We start from the raw sequence: 24,524 nt of genomic DNA on the forward strand, positions 1-24,524 counted from the left end.
GACAAATTAACATCCCATAAGCCACAGAGAAAGGTCGACCCGCTCAGGCCCTCTCTACCGCTGACACCCGTCCCACTGAGTGCTCCTTGTGTCCAGAGACTGCCACATGTACTCACTGGGGACACTGGCAGTCCCAAGCACCCCCTGGGCACCTGCTGGCTGCCAGCCTCTCACCTCCTTCTCCTGCGTCACCAGGTCCTGAGGGGAGAGGTGCTCTCCCGGGAGCCTTCCTGAAGCCAAGCCTCAGGTAACCAGTAACCTCGCTCCCCTTGCAGGAGGGGCAGGGCGCTTTCCCCCACCCCGTCCCTCCTGCTGCAGGGCTCTCCGGGGTCCCCTCCGCCTCGATCTCCTCTTTGAGCCCTCCATCCCCCTGCTGTGCGCTACAGCCTCACTTGCTCTGTCTTTTCCCAGCAGCAGCGGTGGTGATGGGCGCTGGCGGACCCAGGCCAGGTGTGGGCCCCCCAGACGGCGGCTGGGGCTGGGTGGTGCTGGTCGCCTGCTTCGTGGTCACGGGCTTTGCCTATGGCTTTCCCAAGGCCGTGAGCGTCTTCTTCCGCGCGCTCATGCGTGACTTTGGCGCTGGCTACAGCGACACGGCCTGGGTGTCCTCCATCATGCTGGCCATGCTCTACGGAACCGGTCAGCGCCCCTCCCAGGGCCTCCGCTCCCCAGGGGCCCAGGACTGGAGGGTTGGGTCGGGAACCAGCAGACACCAGACCCCTGAAACATCCCTAACCCCCTCCTTCCTGCGGAAACCCTGCACCAGAGGGAGGGAAGGGGACGGGAAAGGGACAGCAGGCCTGGCTGACCTGGCCAGCTCGGTCAGCTGCAGGGTGGAACAGGGGCTCCATTCCTGCCAACCGACATGCACCCACTGTTCCTCCCCGGCTAGGCGAGCCCTCTATGCCGCCCCAGCCCACCCACAGGTTTTACTATGGAAACTGAGGTGGCAGGAAGCATCCTGTCCCAACCACCTGTGTATGGGGGAGGGGATGAGGGGGCGACTGGGGAGGAAGGCAGCCAGTGGGATTCCAGGCTGTCAGTGGGGACTTGGAGTTGTGAAGATGAAAAACCAGAGAAGCCTCCCTTTCTGCCTTGGGTTCTGGGTTCTCAAGAGCCATGAGGGATGGGAGCTCTGGTTCAGGACAGAGCCTTTCCCCACCGCCCCCTCTGCCTGTCCTCGCCAGCCTGTGTGACCTGGCCAGACACTGCCGTCTCTGAGTCTCTGGACGTGTGCGACTTTATCCCTTCCAGGCTGGGAGTTTCGTAGCCTGGCTGATGTCCCCTGGGGCGGGGGGATGGGCCACCTGGCCTCGCTGGTGAACCTGCCCTGCCCACAGGCCCCGTGTCCAGCATTCTTGTGACTCGCTTTGGCTGTCGCCCGGTGATGCTGGCGGGTGGGCTTCTGGCCTCAGCGGGCATGATCTTGGCTTCCTTCGCCACGCGCCTGCTGGAGCTGTACCTGACGGCCGGGGTGCTCACAGGTGAGGGGCACTGCTCTTCTTTCTCCCCCGCCCGGTGGGGGTGCGGGTCGGGAGGCCTTCCTGTCAGACAGCCCCTCCTGTCCTTCCTTAATTTCCCCACAAAGTGCCCTGGCTCAGTTCCCCAGGGGTTTGCCCTTCCCGTCGGCCCGACCTCTCGCTCCGGCCGGGCAGGGCGGGGTGCCCTGGGGAGCCGCGCCCAGCGCCGCCTCGCCCGCAGGCCTGGGCCTGGCCCTCAACTTCCAGCCGTCGCTCATCATGCTGGGGCTGTACTTTGAGCGGCGGCGGCCTCTGGCCAACGGGCTGGCGGCGGCGGGCAGCCCCGTGTTCCTGTCTGCATTGTCGCCGCTCGGCCAGCTGCTGCTCGAGCTCTTCGGCTGGCGCGGCGGCTTCCTGCTGTTCGGCGGCCTCCTGCTGCACTGCTGCGCCTGCGGAGCTGTCATGCGGCCCCCGCCCGGGCCCGGGCCCCGACCCCGGCCACGTGCAGACCTCGAGGAGGACTGCGCGGGGGACGCCCCCGGAGAGGCGGAGGCGGATGCCGAGGGCACGAGGCTGCGGTTGCGCGAGGCGCCCCCTGGCGGCCGGGCCCGCCGGCGCCTGCTGGACGTGGCCGTCTGCACCGATCGTGCCTTCCTCGTGTACGTGGTCACCAAGTTCCTGATGGCGCTCGGGCTCTTCGTGCCTGCCATTCTGCTGGTGAACTACGCTAAGGACGCGGGTGTGCCTGACACGGAGGCCGCCTTCCTGCTGTCCATTGTGGGCTTTGTGGACATCGTGGCGCGGCCAGCGTGCGGAGCCCTCGCGGGTCTGGCGCGCCTGAGACCACACGTCCCCTACCTCTTCAGCCTGGCTCTACTGGCCAACGGGATTACCGATCTGAGCAGTGCGCGCGCGCGCTCCTACGGCACCCTTGTCGCCTTCTGCATTGCCTTCGGCCTCTCCTATGGCATGGTGGGTGCGCTGCAGTTCGAGGTGCTTATGGCAGCTGTGGGGGGCGCCCCGCTTCCCCAGCGCGCTGGGCCTGGTGCTGCTCGTGGAGGCCGTGGCTGTGCTCATCGGACCGCCTTCTGCAGGTGCCCCCCGCAGGAGGAGGGGATGGATGGCAAGGCTTAGTGCCACTTAGTCCCTGGGAAGCTCTCTCCCTGTCCCAAATGGAACTTTGGGGATGAGGGGAAGGGACCAATGACAGAGGCAGCTGGTGGGTGGACTCCCCTTGTGGCCAACCCCTCCCCCAAGCAGGAACCAGCTGTGAGTGGAGAAGGAAAAGCCAGGGAGGAGCCAGGAAGAAGCCAACGTGATAAGGCCCCCAGCCACGGCAAGCAGGGGTGCAAAGGCCCGGGAAGCGTGGGTGCTTATTCTCATTTTGCAGATGGGAAAACTGAGGCACTGAGGCACTGCGGGCCAGGACAAGTTGCAGTCCCAGAGTTAGAGCCATAACCTGCCCATGCTCACTGTCCACCCCTTGAAAACAGTGTCTGGATGGCTTAGTTCCTGGGCCTGTAAGGGGGACAGCTATGATGTCTTTGGGAACCAGTCTCAGGGACAGTGTGAGGGTTCTTAGAGGGCAGCCGGCAGGAGGAGAGGCACCTGCGCCTTTCACTGTGCAGGCTGCTTGCAGGGCGCTCTCCGTCTATCACCTGCCTTGGGCAGTCACCATGATGATGGCCAGGGGTGGTGTCCTGTAGAGCTCCCTGGGGTGGGCACAGCATGAACAGGTGCAGGGTTTGCCTTGAACCTTAGGAGTGAGGCAGGACTAAGACTGGAGAGACGGGAGTCGGGGTCACGTGTCTTCCTGGGTTGCCAGAACAGCAGGATGGGGTAGTGACAGGGATGGAGGAGGCCACTTGTGCTGGGGCCCCGGCTGCAGCTGAGTTGGGGGGAGCTGCCATCTTCCCTCCAGGATGGGACTAGCATTGCCCTCATCAAGCTTTATTAACCTGCTGGACCCAGTGGCACTCATGGGCATCCTAAATCCAGCCCCCAGAGGCGTAGGAGCCCACCTGCCATTTCTTGTCCCTGGAGTGGTTCTAATGACCAGAGAATGCATCTCTACAGGGCTGAGTTTGGGAGGGGTGGACTGGCTGGCTGGGCAGGGACCAGGATGTTTGGAGGAAGGCTGCTCAGAGGAATATAGGTGGGGAAGCTGGCCTGGGGGATACCAGGGAACTTCCTGAAGGTCACAGACTTGATTGGTCAGCTACAAGAATGCTCCAGAGAGAGGGTGGGGCCCCCAGAGGAACCACAATTTAGGGGATAAATACTTGCAGTCAGAAAAATTTTCAGGTGCCAGCATCTGTGAGGTCCTGCCTGATTCAATCCCCAGTGTGCACACATGCACACATGAGCATGCGCGCAAGCACACGCACACACACGCACCAGGGCAGAGGCTGAAGCCTGCTCAGTCGGGTGCTCGAGGCCCAGGGAGGGCAGGAGGCTGGAGGAGGATGAACCATGTCCCTGAAGACCAGGGCCGTATGCAGAGAGAGCAAGAGCTGGAGTCCCAGGAGAAAGGGTTGAACCAGGGCCCCTCCCCACTGCCACCTGGGCAAGTCACAGGACACTTATACCTGGATACATGCAGTACCTTCTATACTCTATAAAGAGCTGCCTCACCCCGAGTCCCACAGTGCTTAAGAGGCCCAGGGAGAGGGAGTGACATTTCTAAAGTCTCAAGGGGCAGAACCTGTGTGGGGCTTGGTGTCGTAGAATAGGATAAAGACAGGGGCATGTGACAGTCACCAATGAGCCCTACCACATCAGCAGCGCTGCCTTTCACTGAGGGCGACCCGCCCAGGCCCTGACCTCCTGTCCCTACCCCCAGGCCGCCTGGTGGACGCACTCAAGAACTACGAGATCATCTTCTACCTGGCTGGCTCAGAGGTGGCCCTGGCGGGGGTCTTCATGGCTGTCGCCACCTACTGCTGCCTGCGCCGCTCTCGGGACACCCCACCTGGCCCCACCACTGGGGCCAGTGACACTGAGGACGCTGAGGCGGAGGGGGAACCTGAGCCCCTGCCTCCCGGCACCCAGGAGCCCTGCAGCCTCGAGAGCCTGGAGGTGCCCAGCCCCCGGGCTGGGTCTGTGGGACAGGAGCGGGAGGCAGACCCAGGGCGGAGCCGGGAGTCTGTGTAGCACTGGGCGCGACCCCAGGCTTGCCCTCTCAGAGGGCCTGGTCAGGGTGGTCCCTCCAGGGGGCAAGTTTGGGCTGCAGTTGATCCCTTGGGTATCCCAGGAATGTCCTTCCCGCTGCCGGCCTCTGTCCCCTCGCCAGTGAAGCCGTGTGGACTGCAGGAACTCAAATTGATAAAGCTCAGCTGAAGCACGAGTTCTGTGCCTGCACCTCCATCCGGGGTCTGGTCACCACCAAGTTGGGGGAAGGGTGGGGGTGCTGAGGGGTCTCCCCAGGGCCCCTGGCTGCTGGAGTTGGGCAGTGCCAAAGACAGATGGAGGGCCAGGGAGACGTCCAAGGCTGAGACCCAGGCTGTGGCCGAGCTGTGCACTGAAGCCCGTGGGCTGCCGTCTACCTGCCTCTCCCCGTCCAGGTGGCCGGGTGTTGGTAGCACCTTAGGCTTGAGGGTGGGTGTTGCTCACAGATGGGGGTCAGAGTAGCCTGAGAGAAAGAAGGTCCCAGGGTCAGCGTGGGCACTGGAAGCTGTGCTGCGGCCTGGGCCACCTCCTCACAGAGCTGAGGACAAACAGGAGAGCATGGGGCCCTACTGTCCTCTGCAAGGGGTGCACGTCCCCTCCCTGTCCTGAAGGCACCCTTCCTCTTGAGAACTCGCCTGTCCCTGGGGCTATTGCGCTGGACGGTGCTCCTGAGGACACCTGTGGCCTGTGGACAACCTGGTCATCACTGTCCTTGGCATCTATCTGCTTCCTCAGGAGTCTCAGTGCGTCTTCCCTCCTGCATTTGTCCCATGTGCAGGGACCTTGTCCTGCCAGCACAGCCCAGCCATGGTGGCCCTTTCCCACTGTCTGGGTGGACCTTCCTACAGGTGCCTGGCTGACCCATCCTTTATACTAGTCGTCCCCCCAGGCCACCAGAGCAACACTGCACTTAACGCCCCCGAGGGCTGACCTGGGGTCAAGCACCTTTCCAAATGTCAACTCCTGTGATCCCCAGCCACCCGCTGAGGCCGGGGCCATCAGTGTCCACCACTGCTGCCCACACTTTGCAGTCTGGGGAACTGAGGCCCAGGGTGGCAGAAGCCAAGTCTGTGGGGCAGAGTCAGTGCCCTTGGCTGCCTCTTCAGAGGTGGAGTGGCCTGTCAGCTCGGCACGGACCCCAGGGATTCCTGGTGCCAGCCCCTCTCGCTCTGTGCCCTACACCTGCCGAGAATGCCACTGGGTTTGTGCCAGGACCGAGCTCAGGGCTGAGGAGAGCTCAGGTGCTCAGGAGTCACACCAGCTTCCGCCCTCGTCCAGGGGTCCAGCAGCCCCGCGGATATTCCTGGGCAGCCCCCAGGCTGCAGTGTCCTCCTCCTCCTCGTCCTCCCCATCATGAACTTGCCCTGCTGCCTCTCGCCCTCCCTCCTGTCCTCGGGACGACCATACTCACTGCCCTAATGGGGCACTTCAGTGTGAAAGGGCCACAACGTGGGTTGGACCTGGCCAGGCAAAGCAGGACTTGTGGGCCACCCGTCCTGTCACTTTATGGAGACCCAGAGCAGAGGGTGTCATTTTCCCAACACCCCCATGGCCACAGGGAACAGGTGCACCTGATGCTAACCCCATCTCCACCACGGGGGGCCTCGGGCCTGACCAACATCTGTCCTGCCCTCCCCTCCCCCAAATAGGGGTTTACTTCATGTCCAGAAGCACCCGGGGGTCGAAGACGAGGGAGAATGTAAAGGACTCCGGAGGAAGGGAAAAGGTGACAGCCTGGGACCTGCCAGATGGTGCTCAGGTGCCACTCTGTCCCCTGGACAGCAGTGGGGACAACAGTGTGACCCCTCCTGCAGGGTGCTGCAAGGAATATGGGATCAGCAGTGACCCTGTGACCGGGAGGCAGGCAGGAGGCAGGCAGGAGGCAGCGAGGCGCGAGGAGGGCCTGTGGCCATGCAAAGAGCCGGCTCCATCTGGTTTGTTTATTGATACAGGCCCAGGCCCAGCCCTGCTCCAGAAATGGCTGAGCTGGGGACAAATAAATAAAGGCCGCCGAGGTGTGGGGGGTGGAGGGGCCAGCGGAAGGGGTGGGGTTGGTGGGGCCAGCAGAGGGTGTGCAGGACTCGCCTGCTCCCAGCAGGCGCAGCAGGTCCTGGGTTGGATGCCACCTGCAGCCCCTCGTCCTTCTGCCCTCTCCTTCCTAAGTAAGGTCCAGAGGCCTCGCTCTCCCCGGCTGGGGAGGTGAGGGAGGGTGGGCCGGTGTCCAGGGCTGGGCCTCAGCCTGGCACCTTTCCTGGGCAGGAGCCAGGTTTGCTGTGCGAGGACAGAGGAGCAGGGAGGCAGGCGCCTGAGCCAGCAGGCTTTATGCGCCACCACGTGCACCACTGCCCAGCCCCGCTCCTGCTGCCGTCTGCCCACTGCCCTTCCCCCCTGATCTGCACCCTGGGTGCTCAGGAGTCACACCAGCTTCCGCCCTTGTCCAGGGGTCCAGCAGCCCCGCGGAGATCCCTGGACGGCTCCCGGGCTGCAGTGTCCTCTTCCTCCTCCTCCTCCTCCTCCCCGTCAGTGAACTCGCCCTGGCTGAGGCCATAGGCCAGTGTGGTGTGTGCCAGGTCCACCTCGATGGGGAAGACGTCTGCGTCCCGCAGCACGGAGTAGCAGTCGTTGTAGTACTTGGACATGGTGGACACGAAGCGCTGCAGCTGGAACACGATGTCCTGGACTGGGGCAGGAGGGCAGGGTGGCTGTGTGCCTCGTGGAGACCCGTGAGCCTGCCCCGCCACCTCCTTCCCCTGGGCACTCAGCTGGCCCCTCAGGCCCTGGGAAGGGGCAGAGGTGAGCACCGGGCAGCCCGTGCGGCGGCCTCCCAGAGGACCCGGTGTCTTGGCCCCCAGTTGAGAGAGCAGAGGCTGCAGGGCATGGGGCCTCCTCCAGGGGCCCACCCAGACCAGGCTCGGGGAAGGTGGACGGGCAGCTGCCAGGGCCTGGCCCTGGGGCTCACTTAGGCACTTGACTTCTCTGGGCCTCAGATTTCCCATCTCTACAATGGGGAGAAGCAGGCCGCCACCCTGTACCAAGGCTGTCAGAGAACAGCCCACCACGGCCGCGTGCCTCTGTGCGCCTGTGCCCTCACCGTGCTTCTGATCCAGCAGCTCCATCTTCTCCAGCACGTCCTTGCGCATCTGGGAGAAGCGGGCGCGGGCCTCCTGGCGGCAGCGCAGGATCAGGCGATACTCGTAGTTGCCTGTGCTCACTCGGTACAGGGGCTCCCCTAGGGCCTGGGGCGGGGAGCACGTTAGGGATCCTGGGTGCAGTGGGGCCTGCTGGGTCGGGGGTGGGGTGGGGCGGGAGGGCTGCAGGGCTGACCCCCCAGCTCAGCCCCACAACACAAGGCATTTTTCAGAGCCACCACAGTCCCTTGTTTGAGATGCCAGCACTCATCAGGAGCCCATGGCAATAGCTTTGGAGGGAGAAAAATCCAGAAAAGACCCAAACCCATCACATTAAACGAATGAAGACGGGTCCTAATATTGACCCCAACAGCAAAGATATTGAATTGAGTAAATTAAAGTGCCACTCAGGAGTGAGGCTGGACAGCCTCCCTGCAGGGGCCTCACCAGCTTGGAGGTTGTGGGCGAGGAGCAGGACTGAGGAGTGGCCCCATGGCAAGCTGGCCAGCACTCCAAGGCCCAGAGGGACTGGGCGTGGATGGCCCCATGCTCCAGGAACAAGAGTCCGACCAGGCCCCCAGGACTTTCCTGGGATGGCCTGACCCACCTGATGCCCCTGGCAGATCCAGGACATTCTGGGGACTCTGAGGCAGGTAGGAGAAGGTACGTGCGCCCCAAGCCTTTCCAATACAAGGGCTGGGCCCCCTCACCCCTCGATACTCACGATGCAGCTGTATTCCTCGTCGTCCATCTCCTTCACCTTCAGGCAGTACGACTGTGTGGGACAGGTGAGGCCAAGCAGTCAAGAGGCTGCAGCCTCCTGGACATCCGCCCCAACATTCCCAGCTCCGCCCATGTCACACCATGCCCCCAGGTGACCCAGGAGGCTGGCCCAGCCAAAGAACTGCAGTATGCCAGGCCTCCTGGGTCCTGCAGACCCCCGCTGGGATCAGCTGCGACCCATATGGGAGAGGCTGGTGGCAGGTGTGTAGGAGGCCTGGGGAGGCTAAGAGCGGCTGGGCAAGGGCTCTCTTTGGAAGGGAGGGCAGGCCTGAGGGCTTGGGTGGCTCAGAGTTGACCCAATTCAGGTCCCAAGGGATGCGCTGGGGGCTGGAAGCATGGTTCAGTGGTATAGCACCTGCTGGGCACCTGCAAGGCCCTAGGTAACAGCCCCAGGAATGAAGGGGAAAAAATACCCTGGGAAAAATGGTTCCCTCCAGAGATGGCACACAGGCCCAGCCTGGCTCTGGGAAGTCCCACAACGGAGCTTGGCTTCCCAACTCTTGACCACAGAATTATTACCTAAAACCAACATTCCCTGGCACCAATTGAAACTACCTAGACCTAGACATTATGGTTTGGATGTGAAAAGCCCCCTAAAAGCTCATGTGTGAGACAATGCAAGACACCGGGTTGAGAGACCTTAACCCAGTGAATTCGTCCCCTGATGGGATTAACTGAGAGGAGGAGGAGAGCAGGTAGGTGTGGCTGGAGGAGGGGACGCTGGGGGCGCGGCTTTGGGGCAGACACTTTGGATCTGGCTAGTGGAGCCTCCCTCTGCTTCCTGATCACCCCCCTCAACCAAGCTCTTCCACCAGGGTCCTGCCTCACAGTAAGCCCCAAGGAATGGCGCCTGCTGTCTACGGTCCAAGATCTCTGAAACCGTGAGCCCTAAAATAAACCTTTCCTCCTCTAAATTTGTTCTGGCTGGGTCTTTTAGTCTCAGTGGCAAAAAAGCTAATTGAAACACTCACTCACTGTTAAAATGTGATTTAAAAAAAATTAAAAAGTCCCCCAGGGTCAGAGTGACGCGACCAGAGCTCCAGTACCAGCCCCAGGCCCAACGAGGTGCCTCTGCATGGCCAGCAGGCCTACGCTGCTCCCGGATCTCCAGAGATTCTGGAATTTCCATGTCCCAGTCAGATGTGACGGGGCTGTACGTAGCTGGATGACACAAGGCAGGGCAGGCCTCCAGCGGGGCTCACCTGCAGGCTACTCACCAGGTACTCGAACTTCACGTCCAGGTACTTCCTGATGGTGAGGCGAGTGTCCGGGATGGCCTTGTTGAGGTACGTGTTCAGGTCTGTCAGCATCTGGGGGTGGGGGGGACGTGCTTAGGTCTTCCCGACAGGGGGTGCCAGGGTGACAAAGAGTGGCACTGTGTCACCTGATTCAGGTGTCACAGCCCACGGACACTGCCCAATGGCCTTTCCCATCTCAAGGTTAGGACCAAGTCTAGGCTGTGATGAGCTGTGATCTGGTACAAGGCTGACCAGCCTCCAGGTCCCCACAGGCCTGAGCAGTGCGGCAGCCTGCTGAGGGCAGCCACGTAGGTGACCAGGCAGGACCCACACCCCAGCCCCTGGCTGCAGTGGAAGAGCCCTGCACGCCACGCTGTCCCCTCCCTGGCCTCACACGCTGGACGTACCGGCTTGATGGTCTTCAGCAGCCGAACGCCAAACTTCTCCATGCTGCGGTGGGCATCGGCAAACTTCACAAAAGCCTCGCTTGCTGCCGGCTGGGGCTCCCGCACCCCGATCACGGAGAACACGTCCCCAAAGGCTGCATGACAAGCATGGCTTGAAGGCTGCCCCCACCTGACCCCCTGATGGAAAGCCAGGGCGTCACCAGGGGGATGGCATGCTGGAAGACAAGTCTACGTGGGGTCTGCGCCCCGGGAGGGCATCTGCATCTCCGAGCAACGGCTCTGGAAGAACTGGGAGCACACAAACTGGGGAGCCGGGCTGCGTGCCCCAACGGTGGGACCAGAGGAGAGCTGAGCCAGCCTGAGGTGGTAGCGCTGAGGGCACAGCACTGGTCTGGGAATCTTGGTTCTGATGTCAGGACCACCCAGTGGCCATTTCCTGCCTGGGCTTCACTTCCCCACCTACAAATGGGGCTCACCGTGGATGTCCCGCACAGTCTCCCGGCCTTGTAAGAAATGGGACACAAACAAGGGGAACGCATGCATTCAAGTGGCAACGTAAGGAGTAGGGTGGGCCCTCAGGAGGCCAGCGGCCCAGAGCTTCCACTGGCCCTCGCTGCCACCCCAGCTGGAGGCTGAGCTGTTTCTCCCCAGCGTGGGTACAAGGCCCCGGGAGGAAGGGAAGCTGGCCACTTTCTCACTGTTAGGGTCACTGAGCCCAGAGAGAGGCAGGGACTTGCCCGGGCCATGCAGCAGGCTTGGGGAGGCCATTACCCCGGTGGGTCTGTGAGAGTTCATAAAAAGCCCGGAGGAGATTCTTCGTGTGTTCCGTCATCCCTGGGGAGGAGACCCAAATCATGAGGATGGGGGCACATGTCACAGGCCACACAGGCCAGGGCACAGCCCCAACCCCCACCCCATTCAGGCCTTCACTGGTACTGGAGCCACTGGGTCTTCCCACAGCCCCACCAAGAGGCCCCTCATTCAGGGGACTGGGACTTTGTGTGATGCAGGACGACACGGCCTCTCAGAGGCTGCACCTTCGGGAGCACAGGGATTCTGGGGACTCATAAGTTTAGAGGTCCTAGAATTTCTCAGGATGGCCTCCCTGCCTCCAAGGCCACTCTCTCTGGACAGGTTCCTAGGCAGAGCCAGGGCCGGGCGCTTCCTATCCAAAGCCTCACGCACCTTTATAAAGCTCAGCCGTCCGCTCCAGCTCCTCCAGCCTCTTCACCAGCCCATCTGTGGGGTTCAGAGAACAGCTGAAGTCAGGTCAGAGGTGAGGAGCGTGGCCTGAGGAGGCCAGGGCAGGAGTGGGGACGAGGGGCGGGCCCAAAAAACTGGCTTCTACACAAGATGGGGGCCCAGGCACCCCAGGGTCGGCAGTTCAAGAGTGATCTGTAAATGGCCTCGGCACCCAAATGAGAGGCGAGCGGGGGACTTGCTCCTGGGATGAGTCCCCACTCCACCCACTGGGGCCAACCCAGGAGCACAGGTCCTTCCAAAGGTCTTCAGTGCAAAAACATTGGGCCCCCCAAGATGAAGCCAGTGAGCAGCTCCCCGTGCTGTAGGAGGCAGGCTCTTGGTGAGCAGCCAGGCCTCTGGCCCTGCTGACACAGCCCAGCCAGGCAGGGGACAGGCAGGGAGATCTCAACCGTTTCCCAGGCAGGCTAGGAGCGGTTGCTGCCATGGCAAAGCATGAGGCGGCTGGCAGGTCAGACAGGAGGCAGAGGAGCGGGGTCTGGGAAGGGCTGGCACTGGGTGTGGGACTTGGTGGCCCAGCTGTTGGCTTGGCAGGCATCGGCCAAGCACCAGCCATGTGCTGCCACCGTGTCAGGCCCAGGGAATGACTAGGGTGAACATGATCCAAGTCCTGCTCTAGGCTCCAAGAGCAGAGGCACAGGGAGAAGTGGGGGCCCACAGCCTCACAGAAGGGCCACCCAATGGGAGGACACAGATGACCAGGGATGGGCGGGATTCCAGCCTGGGGAGGGGGCAGTACAGGGAGCACACAAGGCCAGCCAAGGGCCAGCCTGAGGAGGAGCCAGAACTCCTCCAGCCAACAACTGCCACCCTCCCCAGGGCTCCCAGCAATCCCAGATAGGTCTCCACCTGGTGAGGACATAGGGCACACACGCCTCTCCATGGGGAGCAACGTAAGGGACAAGCCTGTGCTGGTGGCTTTTTTATGCAGCCACCTCCCAGGGCAGGCTGGGCCTGTAACAGCATTTGTACCCACAGCACAGACCACTGGGCACCAGGCCCGCTGGAGGCTCCCTGGGCAGGTCTCAGTCCTCCTTAGTTTGAGCTGCTGGGACAGGAACTACTTCCCCCATTCTACTGAGAAAACCAAGGGACAGAGAGGTAAAGCAATTTGTCCCAAGTCACACAGCTGAGAAGGTCTAAATCGGGGTCTTCTTGCTCCCTAGTGTCCTGTACTGACCAGGGTTAGAGTCTTCAGTGCAAGAAGAGGAGGGGGGAAGGTGGCTGGGGAGTGGGCTGCTGGGGAGGAAGGGTACCCTAGAGGTCTTTGGGAGGCCCTGGCTCCCTGGGCCTGAGCACGTGGCCGGCAGGAGAGGAGCCGTGTAGGCACCCGCTGTTGTTTGTAGCTGGGTCATGGGACATCATGACAGCTTTGATTTTAGAAACCCTATTTATGGCTAGGGAAATTGCAAGGTTTCGGGGGAAAAACACAACAACCAGTTCTAATTTCATCTCAACGCATGGTCGCTACGGGAACAGGATTTATAGGCACCAAGAGGCCCAAAATAGCAGCTACCACTTTTGTACCCCATTTGGAACAGGCTCAGGCCCCACCCCCACGGCCACAGCCACAGCCAACAAAGCCCAGCGTGCCCAGCTGAGCCTACAGTTCTCAGGTCTCTCTCCCCGGCCATGGCACAGCGGTGCTATTTATGAGCCCGGCTGGCGATGGAGGGAGCGGCCTATGTCTCTCTGGCCTCCCCAGGACAGAAGGCGTGCGTGTACCCGTGTGTGTACACGCGGGCATGTGGCTGCTCCCCACCCGGGTGGCTACCTCCACAGCCAGCCTGGACAGGGACCAGAGACAAGGGTAGCAGCGCCACCTCCTGGGGAAGGGAGGGGCTGATGAGGCAGCGGGAACCAGGATGCAGATGGGGAGCCGGCTCTCAGGCTGGCCCTGGCTCTCGGCCCCCAGCCTGGAGAGGTGGAGGAGGCACCTGACCTGAGTCTGTCTCCTCCTCTGTGATCTGAGGGGCCCTGGTGGTGAGGGTGGCCCAGGTGACAGCTGTGGGAGCTCTCTGGGAACCAGAAAGGCCTCCAGGGACACAAAGAGATGGTGACTATCAGCCCCTCAGGCAGAGGCAGAGCCCGGCCAGCAGGACCCATACCAGCCTGGCAGGCAGCCATAGTGCCCCAGCCCACGGGCCTGAGTGAGAATCCTTGCGCCAGAGCTGGGTGGGACAAGGGGACTCACCATTGCACAGGATGGCCCGGCTCAGGCCCAGGGCATCAGCCGTCCCTGAACTCATGTTCTCCACCAGCCGGTGCTTGACCTTCTTCAACACTGGGGCCAGGAGAGGAAGGACCCAGTGAGTTGCTACTGAGCCCCAGGCCATCCCTGTCCTGGGTCCCCTCACAACTGGCTGAGAGCTGGACTGGGGCTCGGGCTGGGAGTCTAGGAAGCAGCAGTGTCCAGGGGGGATGGCCTGCACTCTTCACCCCCCACTTCGGGGGGCTGGCAGGCCGGGGGAGGTAAACGTGGGGTGTGCGGCCCAGGGTCCACCTCACGCCAGCTGCTGGCATCACTGAGGGCCCAGATGGCCCAGGCTCAACAACAGCCACCAGGCCAGTCAGGAGCCTGTCCCTCGCCCTCTTCGCTTTTCATCAGGACTTAGAGTGGCCCCTACGAGGGAAAGGGGAAGGGTCAGTGTCTGTGCTGGTTACATCAATGTTGTGGGTGCCATCGGGACCACTGGCCTCAGGCTCAGTCTCAGTTACGGCTTCTGACCAGCTCAGTGCCTGGAGGGATCCTGGGACAGAACCCAGGGGTGCTAAGAAGGAAGCTCCAGACTGACTTGATTTGCCCTTTGCCTTTTGCCCTGACCCAGGAGGTGGCTCTGGACCTAGGCATGGGGTGGATGTAGGCTCACGTGGGTGTGCGCTCATGAAGGGGTCACTGAGCCTCCTCTGGGACTCGGCCTTTGTTCCCTAATGTGTGTGTGTGGGGGGGGAGGGGGGCTGGTCCAGAAGACTTTGAAGCTGTTGTCCCACTGGTCCTTTATTTTACTTTTGTGCCAGGAATCTAACCCGGGGCACTTTACCACTAGCCACATCCCCAGCACTTTTTTACTAAGTTGCTGAAGCTAGCCTCAAACTTGCAATCCTCCTGCTTCAGCCTTCTGAGGCACTGGGATTCCAGCGTGTGCCACGACGCCTGTCCCCTCTTATTCTTAAAGCTTCTACAGAACCAAAGCCCAGCCCCTCTGGCAGGAGGCACCCTGTCCCAGAGCATGCTGTGGGAGAAGGGCTGGCCTATGACCTTCTACCCAGTGGCTAAGGTCTGTTCTAACCCTGCATCTTCCTGGGAGCAGAAGGCAGGGAGGGGGTCAGGGAGGAGGGGTGGGCAGGTGGACACGAGGCACTGGCCAAGGCTGGCTGCCTCCCTTTCTGGACTGCAGTAAATCCAAGCGGCCTACAGAGGACAACCCAAGACAGCAAGCTCTCAGCGGGGCTAGTTAGGGGACAGGGTAAAACTGGGCAGTGAGACACGGGGACAGGTCAGCCACAGGGAGAGTACCCCAGGTCCTGCCAGGCCTTTCAGACTGTCAGAGACCACAGCCACAGAGCTACTGATGACTTCATAAGGAGGATGGGAGCTCCTCTGTGTAGGGCTGGGGTTGGTGGGCAATGGCGCCGCTGCTCTGGCCAGCTTACCAATGTCCAGGGACATGCCCTGCTTGGGGTCCGCCTGCAGCTTGTTGTAGTGGATGGTCACCTCCCCCTGCAAAAGCAGCACAGGCAGCATGTGACAAGGTTCTTGAGTCCCAGGCCCCTCCCTGAAGCCTTCTTTATTTGTGCCTAGTGCTAGGACACCTAGGAGAAGGGGCCAGGGACAGCCAAGCCCTGGGGCCCCGTCCATCAGGGGAGGTCAAAGAGAATCAGAGAGTCACAAGAGTTGTGTTCCAGCGCTGAGAGGGGAGGGCTTCTCTGCAGAGCTTGGACTCCTCCACGAAGCCCTCCCTGACCACAGGCCACAGTGGCCACTCGTCGTTATAATCCTAAGGCACTTGGACTTGGGACTAAATCCACCCGAATATAAAACAGAATTTAAAACTCCGTCCCCAGTGGGAATGGAAATGAGCCAGCACAGCTGGAATCAGGAGCGGGTGAAACCGCTTAGGAGGCTGCGGGATGCTCTGCAGAACCAGCCCACGGAGCAGCTGGGGTAAAGGAGGCTGCCGTGGGGGGAGGCCGGGCCCAGGACCGGTTCACGCAGTTGAGCCAGTTTAGCAGGTCACTTCCTCCTCTGGACACCAGTGAAGTGTGGGGCAGTGACTCCTGCCTGGCACTCAAACTTGAGAGTTGGGGGAACCATGTTCAGGCCAAGGCTGCGTAGGAACAGGAGCCCCGTCCTCACGGCAGCACAAGGGGCTGGGGAGACAGGCCTGCGAGGACAGGGTCCACGAGCCCGTAGCAAGGAGCCGGAGGAAGGGGCTGCTGGAGGGGCACATGCCTCCCACACCGGGTATGCATGGAAGGCCGCCTGTCACCTGTGGCCACCAGGTAACGCCTGTGACACAGCCGTGCAGTGGTGGCTATGGGCTCAGTGAATCTGGCTGCTGCCTTTAGCAGCTGGAGCCCTGAGACCCAGTCCCTGGCTTCTTCCTTGGCTGAAGGGGTGCTAGAAGGTGGCCTCGCAGAACTGGAAGCCTGTCCCTGAGGTAGGAAGGCACATGGGGATGACTTGGCCACACAGGGCCTTGGGGGAGAAGCCACAGAAGGGGCTTCCGGGTGGAGCCAGAAAAGGGACGTGGGGAGGTGGGAGCAGCCCTGATCCCAGCGGGGAGTGGGAGTGCTGGGCCTGGGGCAGGGCGGCAGCTAAACCACTGAGCCAGCCTCTTCCATGGTGGGCTGTGCCTGCCCCCAGGGCCTGCCAATCACCCTGCTCCCTGCCTCACGCTGCTTCCTTCACTGTACCAGCTTCCCAAGAGCCACCAGCAGCCAGATGTCTAGGAAGTGGCAGAAGGGCCTTGGGCTCACTTCCAAAGTGGCCAGGCTGCTGCCTGCTGCGCAGGGAGGAGGTCCCTGTAGAGACCAATATGGCCCCGCTAACATTAGTAGGATCTACTATCCAGGGAGGGTCCCCTTGGGCTTTCAGCTTCTGCTCCAGCCCTGACCAGGGACACCATGGTTTGCCCAAGTGCGTCAGAACCCCCAAGAGTGGCACCCCACAGATGCCTTGTGTCCTGGGGCTCTTTCACCAGGCCCAGCACAAGCACAATATTAGTATTTACTGAAGAAAGGAGGGAGAAACGGAGGGAGACCCGGGTGTACCCCTGACACTGTGATACCAGGAGGGGAGCAGCGGCCCCCCTGCAGTCTGCACGGAGGGCTCAGAGCAGACCTGGCGGCTCCAGGCCCCACCGCAGCGGCCTTACCTTCACCTCCTGAATCATCTTGGCCACCTCCACCTTGGTTTTCCCCTTGATTGACCTGCCATTGACGCCGGTGATCTCATCGCCAGCTGCCACCGTGCCATCGAGGGCTGCAGGTGTGTTGTCAAATACCTGAAGATGACGTGGGGGGGCGGGGGGGGGGGGAACACGACACAACGGACTGAGGTGAAGCTGGGAGACGGTCATTCCCTCCACCCACACTGCCTGGTTCACTCTCCAGCTCTGCCCTGTGGCTTCTTGTGTAGAGCAAGCAAGGGAGGGATGACCCCACGTTCCTGAAGAAGGACAGGACATAAATCTGAACCGACGAGACATTCCTTTTCTAATGGCAAATACACCAACCGTCACACATCCATGTGAGGGTTTGCTCCTCCAATGTCACCTCTTGACAGGTTTTACCAACCATCCATGTGAGGGTTTGCTCCTCCAATGTTACCTCTTGACTCAGCATCCCAAAGCGCCTCTTATCAATTCTACACCTCACTTTGGTCCCCAAAGAACAGTCCATGTCTGTCATGAACAGGGGCCCCAAATGCCTGTGAGCCCCTAATCCCAAGTGACCCCTTCAATAGGATCCAAGCCCACTGGCTGTGTGAGGCTGTGTGTCTGCTGCTGAAGATCAGAACTACAAGTGACACAGCAGGGAGAGTCGGCCACCTGGTGTACAGCAGACTGTACCCAAGAAGCCACCAGGAGAGAGGCCCGCATCATCAGCAGTGGTTCTGATATTGTACTCCTTCTGCCCTACCTGCAATTTCTAAGTTTTCTACAAAAAGAAAAAGAATGCTTCACAACTTATAATATTACAAGGAAAAATAAGATAATTAAGATGTACATTTCTGCTGCATCCCAGAATCACACTGAAAACAACAGTGAAAGACAGGTACGACAGGTACGATGAAACACTGCTCAAAGTAATAAAGACAAGTAATCGGAAGTGCATCCCACGTTCACGGCTGGGCAGCCCGAGCATCCCTCAGATGACACCACCACCCTAAGCAATCCACAGAGTCGGTGCGAACACCGTCAAAATCCCAAAGAGATTTTTATTTTTTTTTAAACAGAAATAGAAAAATCCACCCTAAAATCCACCTGGAATCTCAAGGGACTGCAAAGGCTAAAACAATCTTGAAAAAGAAAAACAAAGCCGGGAGACCCAGAGTTCTTGATTTCCCAAGTTTCTACAAAGCTACAGTAATTAAAACAGAACAGTACCGGCATAAAGGCAGATGGACAGACCAAAGGAACAGAACAGAGAGCTCAGAAATACACCCTTGTGTATACGGTCAAATGATTTTTGACAGGAGCCAAGAACATTCAATGGGGAAAGGAAAGTCTTTCAACAGTGGGTGCCGAGGGAAAGGGGATCCACATGCAAAGAATGAAGCCTGTCCGTGGCCTAAAATGATACGCCAAGTCTAACTCAAACTGGATCAGCAACCTAGACGTAAGACTAAGACTGTAAAACTGAGAGGAAAACAGAAGCTTCGGCCCAGGGATTTGGCAATGACTTCTTGAATATGACACCAAAGGCATGGGAAACAAAGAAAGAACACAAACGAACTTTGTGAAAAAAGTTTTTTGGTTGTAGATGGACACACTAACTTTATTTATTTATTTTTATGTGGTGCTGAGGATCAAACCCAGTGCCTCACCCGTGCCAGGCAAGTGCTCCACTATTGAGCCATGACCCCAGTCCAAAGATTTTTAAAATCTGTGAATCAAAATCCACTATCAGCCAGGTGCAGTAGTGCACGCCTATAATCCCAGTGGCTTGGGAGGCTGAGGCAGGAGGATCTCAGGTTCAAAGCCAGCCTCAGCAACAGTAAGGCACTAAGCAAGGCACTGAGATCCTGTCTCTAAATAAAATACAAAATAGGGATGGGGATGTGGCTCAGCAGTTGAGTGCCCCTGAGTTCAATCCCTAGTAGGAAAAAAAAAAAAAAAATCACTATCAACAGAGTAAAAGTCAATCCACAGAATGGGAGAAAATGGCATTTGATAAGATATTAATATCCAAATATACAGAGAACTAACAACAAAGCCAACAACCCAACTCAAACATGGGCAAAGGACTGAACAGAGATTCTCCAAAGAGACATAAGTGGCCTGTAAATACAGCGGATGCTCAATCTCACTAATCACTGGAGAAATGAGAAGCAAGGCCACCAGGAATCATCACCTCACACCCATCAGGAGGCTGGTGCAGACCACAGAGAAAATAACACACGCTGCGAGGATGCGAGAAACGACCTTGCGCGCTGTTGGTGGGAACGACTAGCCACACAGGCCTGTGGAGGGAAGCACAGCGCATCCTCAGAAAACTAAAAACAGAACGGCCCTCAGCCCAGCAATTCCGCTCCCAGGTGGACACCAGAAGAACTGAGAGCAGGGTCTTGAGGAGAGCTCTGTGCAAGCTGGCTCAGAGCAGCCCGGCTCACAACAGCCACGAGGCGGAAGCAGCCCAGACGTCCACCAGGGGAGGACCGGCCAAGCAGCGTGTAGTGGAACATTCCTCAGCCTTTGAGGGGAAGGACCTCCTGACACATACCATGCCACAGAGGAACCTAGAGGACATTACAGTAAAACATTCCAGGAACAAAAAAACACCACCCACGATTTCACTTGCACGAGGGCCTGGAGCAGTCAGAACCAGAGGCAGAAAGTGGAATGGGGCTGCCGGGGACTGAGGGGGCGGGTTGGGGAGCTCGAGTTTAATGGGTGTGGAGTTTCAATGTCATGAGATGAAGGGCTCTGGACAGTGCCAATGGCTGCACCACACTATGAAGATATTTAATACCGGTGAACTATGTAGTTAAAAATGGTTAGGATAGGGGCTGGGATGGTGGCTCAGTGGCAGAGCGCTTGCATGTGCAAGGCACTGGGTTCGATTCTCAGCACCACATAAAAATAAATGAATAAAATAAAGATCCATCAACATCTAAAAAAATATTTTAAAAAAATGGTTAAGATAGTCAAACATGGTGGCACATGCCTGTAGTCCCAGCAGCTCGGGAGGCTAAGGCAGGAGGATCACAAGTTCAAGGCCAGCCTCAGCAACTCAGTGAGGCCCTCAGCAACTTATCGAGACCCTGTCTCAAGGATAAAAAATAAAAAGGGCTGGGGATGTGGTTAAGCAACCCTGGGTTAAATCCCTGGTACCCCCCCCACAAAAAAAAAAAAAGAAAAAAGTTTATGATGGTAAAGTTTATGTATTATGTTATGTACATTTACTACAATTAAAAAACTGCAAAATGGAAGAGAGAGCAAAGACCATGGAGGGCAGGATGTCCTCTATTAGTAACACAAAAACTCTCATGTACAAGAGAGCAGTGCTCTGAGGAAGCCGTCCCCTGGGGAGCCAGCCCAGACAACAAAGAAGGCCCATGCCAGCAGTGGTCCCCGTGACACCTCAGGACCCCAGGGATGAGGAGTTCCCAAAACCCTTGACAGAGCAATAACAGGCACATTAGAAATAAAGGGTCTCCAAAGAGAAGGGCGATAGCTCGGAGGCCACAGGGAGGAGGCCACGCCATCAGACTTCTAGTCAAACAGGCTTCTGGCCTGACATTTATTCTTTTTTTAAAATTTTTTTTTAGTTACACGTTACACAATAACTTTGTTTATTAATTTTATGTGGTGCTAAGGATAGAAACGAGTGCCTCATGTGTGTGTGCAAGGCAAGTACTCTGCCACTGAGCCACAACCCCAGCCCCTGACATTTATTCTTTTTAAAATAAATTTATTTTATTTTTTATTTATCTATGACAGCAGAATTAATTCTTATTACACATATAAAGCACAATTTTTCATATCTCTGGTTGTACACAAAGTATATTCACACCAATTCATGTCTTCATACATGTACTTTGGATAATAATGTCCCTCACGTTCCACCATCATTTCTGACCCCACGCCCCCTCCCTTCCCCTCCCACCCCTCTGCCCTATCTAGAGTTCATCTATTCCTCCCATGCTCCCTCTCCCTACCCCACTATGAGTCAGCCTCCTTCTATCAGAGAAGACATTTGGCATTTGGCCATTTGGGATTGGCTAACTTCACTTAGCATTCTGACATTTATTCTTGAGTCTGATAAGCCAAATGTCAACTGAAAAGAATATGGAAGTGACAATGTCAAAAAAAGATGTGAGGGCATTCAAAGACAAAGATCTCAAAGCTGATCTTCCACACAACCTCTCTCAGAAAGCTATAGGCCAGTCTCCACCCAGACAGGGACCCTGGAGAAGAGGATTCCAAAAGAGGACAGGGAGGGAGAGGGCCCAGGGCGCGGTGGGGAGACGGGGGCAGAGAACAGACGGCAGGAGGATGGGGAAGGTCTGAGTGGAAAGCGTACCGAGAAAACCAGGAGACTATCATGAAGAAAAGGAAAGAGAGGCTGAGCTAAGAGGAGAAACAGGTTTCTTAAACAGTTCAACACAGAGCCACAGGATGAAAGCTCAGGAAGCAAGGGGCTTGTCTTCTCCATCTCTTCAACCCCTGTCACTGCAACAGAGCTGCCAGGCATTCAGAAAAGATCTGCTGAGCAAAACACCTGTCGAACTTAGTGTTTTAGCCCAAAATGCCAAGATGGCCATGTGGGGAGAATGGAGCGGGAGGGAGCAGAGTGCACCAGCGCAGGCCACCGACCTTCACAGGTGATGGACGAAAAGCAACGGGACAAGCGCCCTGAGACAAGTGCGGCCCTGTGTGAAGAAACAGCGAGGGGGTGGGGGGCAGGGAGCCGCAGCCACACACAGGCCTTTCAGTGCTCTTGACGCGTCAGAGGCAAGTCAGATGGTACTTTGATAAAAACAAAATTGAATTTTAGAGGAGACATTCTAATAGTTTATAATCCCAGTTCATATTACACAAACCCGCCCACCAAGGCTCCAACAGACGGGGAGAGGGAGGTACCAGAGAGGCTGAACAGGCACATGGCAAGAAGACCAGGCCTGGAAGAGGCCTCTCTAGAGCCTCCTGGGTCAGAGGAGGCCAAGTTCACACCCTGGGCAGAGACATGACCAGAGGATCCTCCCAAAAGCCATGGTGCCCACGTCCCCCAATGGCTACTTGGCCAGGAGGGCTGAAACAGCTGCAATCCAGACCTTCCAAGGCAATAGAAAAGTCACTAACTGCCACATGGTAAGGAGACCTCCCAGCAGGATTGTCCCCACTCCTATGTCACAACTGATAGAAAAACATCAGGGCAGCTCCCTCAGCAGGGGCCACAAAGTTGTCCATTATCACAGGCAGAGCAGCTAAGGAAATGTGATGTGGCCAGGAGTTGCCAGCTGCTGCTCAGGGAGGGCTTCTTCAGCACCAGTGTATTGTCATTCTGTTCAATTTTTATAAGAATCCAAAGATGTTTATGCCTATGTATTTCAAATCCTCACTTTCTGGGAGAGGAAACAGGCCCAGAGAGGTTAAAGAACTTGCTAGTAATCAGGGAAGCTATTTCATAGCCTTCCCACTTCACTTGGGCTAGCACCCAAGGCTGACAGCTCTGCTGATTCATCAAAGACATTTTCACCGAATGTCCACTGCATGCCAGGCACTGTACCTGGCATCAACAATGGTGAAAAAGCAGACTGCAACCCTGCCCTCATAATGCCAAAAGCCTGGCAGGGCAGCCAGCTGTAGAACAGGTAGCAAGGGAATGATTATAGATGGCGACAAGTGCCACGGGCAAAGAAGGGGTTCAAATGACAGAGAAAAACATGGGCAGCAGCTGGTCCGAAGGCCTTGCTGAGGTCAGATCTCAAAAATGAGAAGGAACCAGGTTCTTCAGAGCAGAACGGTGAACCTGCCCCTGCCATACCCAGTAGGGAGATGACTCCCTCCATCCGGACCCTACCGCCACCTCCAAAGTGCCGGATACCTGGACAATGTACAGGCAGGGACAGTACTGGGCCCCTCCTCCAATGCTGATCCCAATCAGGTTCTGAGCATCCTTCTGCAGGGTCACCTTCCCAGGCACAGTAGGGATTCCACTAGAAAGAGAAGCAAATGAGGCTGAGCCTCCTGGAGGACGGAGCTGGAGGGGGAGGGCCCTCCAACAGCCCACAAGGCACCAAAGGCTGCGCAGCCTCTCCTCTTCCTTACTTGGCCAGAAACAGCAATTTGTGCTAGAACATATGCTGCTCCTGGAGTTGTGCAGAGGTGAAAAGAAACCCCAGCCCTGCCACTGCTCTGCCATGGGACTTGGTAAATCACCCTCTCTGAATCTCAATTTCCTCGTCCATAAAACGGGAAGAGTCTCCCTTATCCGAGTTCCCACAGAACGGGCATGGAAGGCACCAGGGCCAACCCAGCAGGGCTGTCCCCACTCCTGGGTCACAACTGATAGAAAATCACCACCTTCCTGCTCTTCCCTGACTTCAAACTTTCAAAAGATTTAGCCAGGCTCTGTTACCTTCGGAGAAACATGTGGAACATTATAACCACCTCTAGAGAGTCTTTCCCTGTTATTCAACTATTCTCCCGCCATCTCTCAATTCCTCTACTCAATTACCCCTCAGTTTCACTATAAATTAGCAGCTATTTACATTCTATGGCAAAAAACATAAGTGTATTAACTTATTCATTCAAAAGACAATTGTTAACAAGCTATTAGTTAACCCAAACCTACTAAGTGCTGAGAACACAGAAAGGCGTTAGACCCAGTCCTTGTCTGAGACTACATTCTAATGAGCAGATAACTCTAATTTTGCAACTCTGTCTTACTAATTATCTATACTGCAGCAAAACCTGGCTGCCTGGCCACCTCTGTGAAGCCTTCCCTGACCACCCAGCAGGCAGAGGCACTGCTCCACCTGCTCTGCTTTCCTTAGCACTGGCCGATGCTGTAGGTGTCCTGTGGCCTGCACAGTAGTCGTCTATTAACCTGTCCACAACCCCCTGCGGAAGATGAGCTCCTGAAGGGTAGGGCCTGTTTCTGCTACGGTACACCCGACTCCCCCATTGAGAAGAACGGGTTTGTGGAGCTGGGAAGTTCAAGGAAATGGGGGTCACCTGAGCCCCGGAACTCCTAGGTCTTGTGGGGAACAAAGTACTCACAGTTTATCCTCCTCGATGTCATAATCCAAGTCTGCAAACATGGTTCCGAGAGTCGGGGTGGGCTGGCCAACGGCCCGGCTCGGCAGGGGAATGGGGAACTGGGTCAGGGAAAGAAAGGAGCACAGGGCTCAGGGGACCGGAGTGCCCGAAGGCCGGCCCCAGGCCCCCACACCCCATCAAGGACCCAGGGCCTCCCCGGCCTCGGGCAGGGGGCGCGGCGTGCGGGGTGAGCGGCGGCTCTTACTAGGTACAGGGAGGGACTCCAGGCCAGGGCGGCGGGCTCGGATCCCAGAGCCAGCCCCACGGGTCTCCAGGCCCTTTGGAGCTGCCTCTGTCGCTCACGGGAGACTCGGTCCCACAGCAGGGCCGGGGCCAGGCTGGCACCTGAACCCACCTGCCGTTCCACCTGGCGGCGGCCGCAACTGTCGCGTCACTTCCGGCGAGACGCGGAAGTCCCGCCTTCCCCCGGGTACGTGCCCCGGTGGTTGCCGTCCGCCCTTCGCTTCCCGCTCCCCGGCTCTCAGGACCGGGGCAGAGAAAAGCGCTGGAGGGAGCTCGCCTTTGTATGGAAAAGCGGAAACAACGGAGACGCCTTCACCGGCCGACAGCGCCGGGCCCCGTCCCTCGC

General features: G+C 58.2%; 2 protein-coding genes across 5 annotated transcripts; one reads left to right on the forward strand and one right to left on the reverse strand.

Annotated features, from left to right (window-relative positions):
* Positions 1–317: 317 nt before the first annotated feature.
* Slc16a8 (solute carrier family 16 member 8) lies at positions 318–5,410 on the forward strand. The gene is given in 5 exon segments (XM_015482642.2): positions 318–639; positions 1,341–1,484; positions 1,702–2,471; positions 2,473–2,554; positions 4,303–5,410. Coding segments are annotated over 5 exon segments (1,521 nt in total). The 5' UTR covers positions 318–425; the 3' UTR covers positions 4,614–5,410.
* A 1,144-nt stretch (positions 5,411–6,554) lies between these two features.
* Pick1 (protein interacting with PRKCA 1) lies at positions 6,555–24,518 on the reverse strand. Of its 4 annotated transcripts, none has more exons than XM_048801579.1 (13): positions 24,141–24,518; positions 23,897–23,994; positions 22,719–22,830; positions 16,823–16,951; positions 15,099–15,165; positions 13,639–13,728; positions 11,370–11,423; positions 10,956–11,018; positions 10,185–10,318; positions 9,742–9,849; positions 8,481–8,531; positions 7,720–7,864; positions 6,555–7,303 (listed from the first exon to the last, which is right to left on the reverse strand). In XM_048801579.1, exons 2-13 carry the CDS (start codon positions 23,935–23,937, stop codon positions 7,149–7,151), a joined length of 1,149 nt encoding a protein of 382 aa, XP_048657536.1. In that variant the 5' UTR covers positions 23,938–23,994; positions 24,141–24,518; the 3' UTR covers positions 6,555–7,148. The 4 variants fall into 4 exon arrangements, with proteins under 4 accessions (XP_048657536.1, XP_048657528.1, XP_048657521.1 ...); XM_048801571.1 differs by having other exon boundaries at positions 6,555–7,308; positions 24,291–24,513; XM_048801564.1 differs by having other exon boundaries at positions 6,555–7,308; positions 24,141–24,512.
* Between the last annotated feature and the right edge of the window lie 6 nt (positions 24,519–24,524).

This window comes from Marmota marmota, unplaced genomic scaffold (genome assembly GCF_001458135.2).
Source record: "Marmota marmota marmota unplaced genomic scaffold, marMar, whole genome shotgun sequence".
Classification (NCBI taxonomy): Eukaryota; Metazoa; Chordata; class Mammalia; order Rodentia; family Sciuridae; genus Marmota; species Marmota marmota.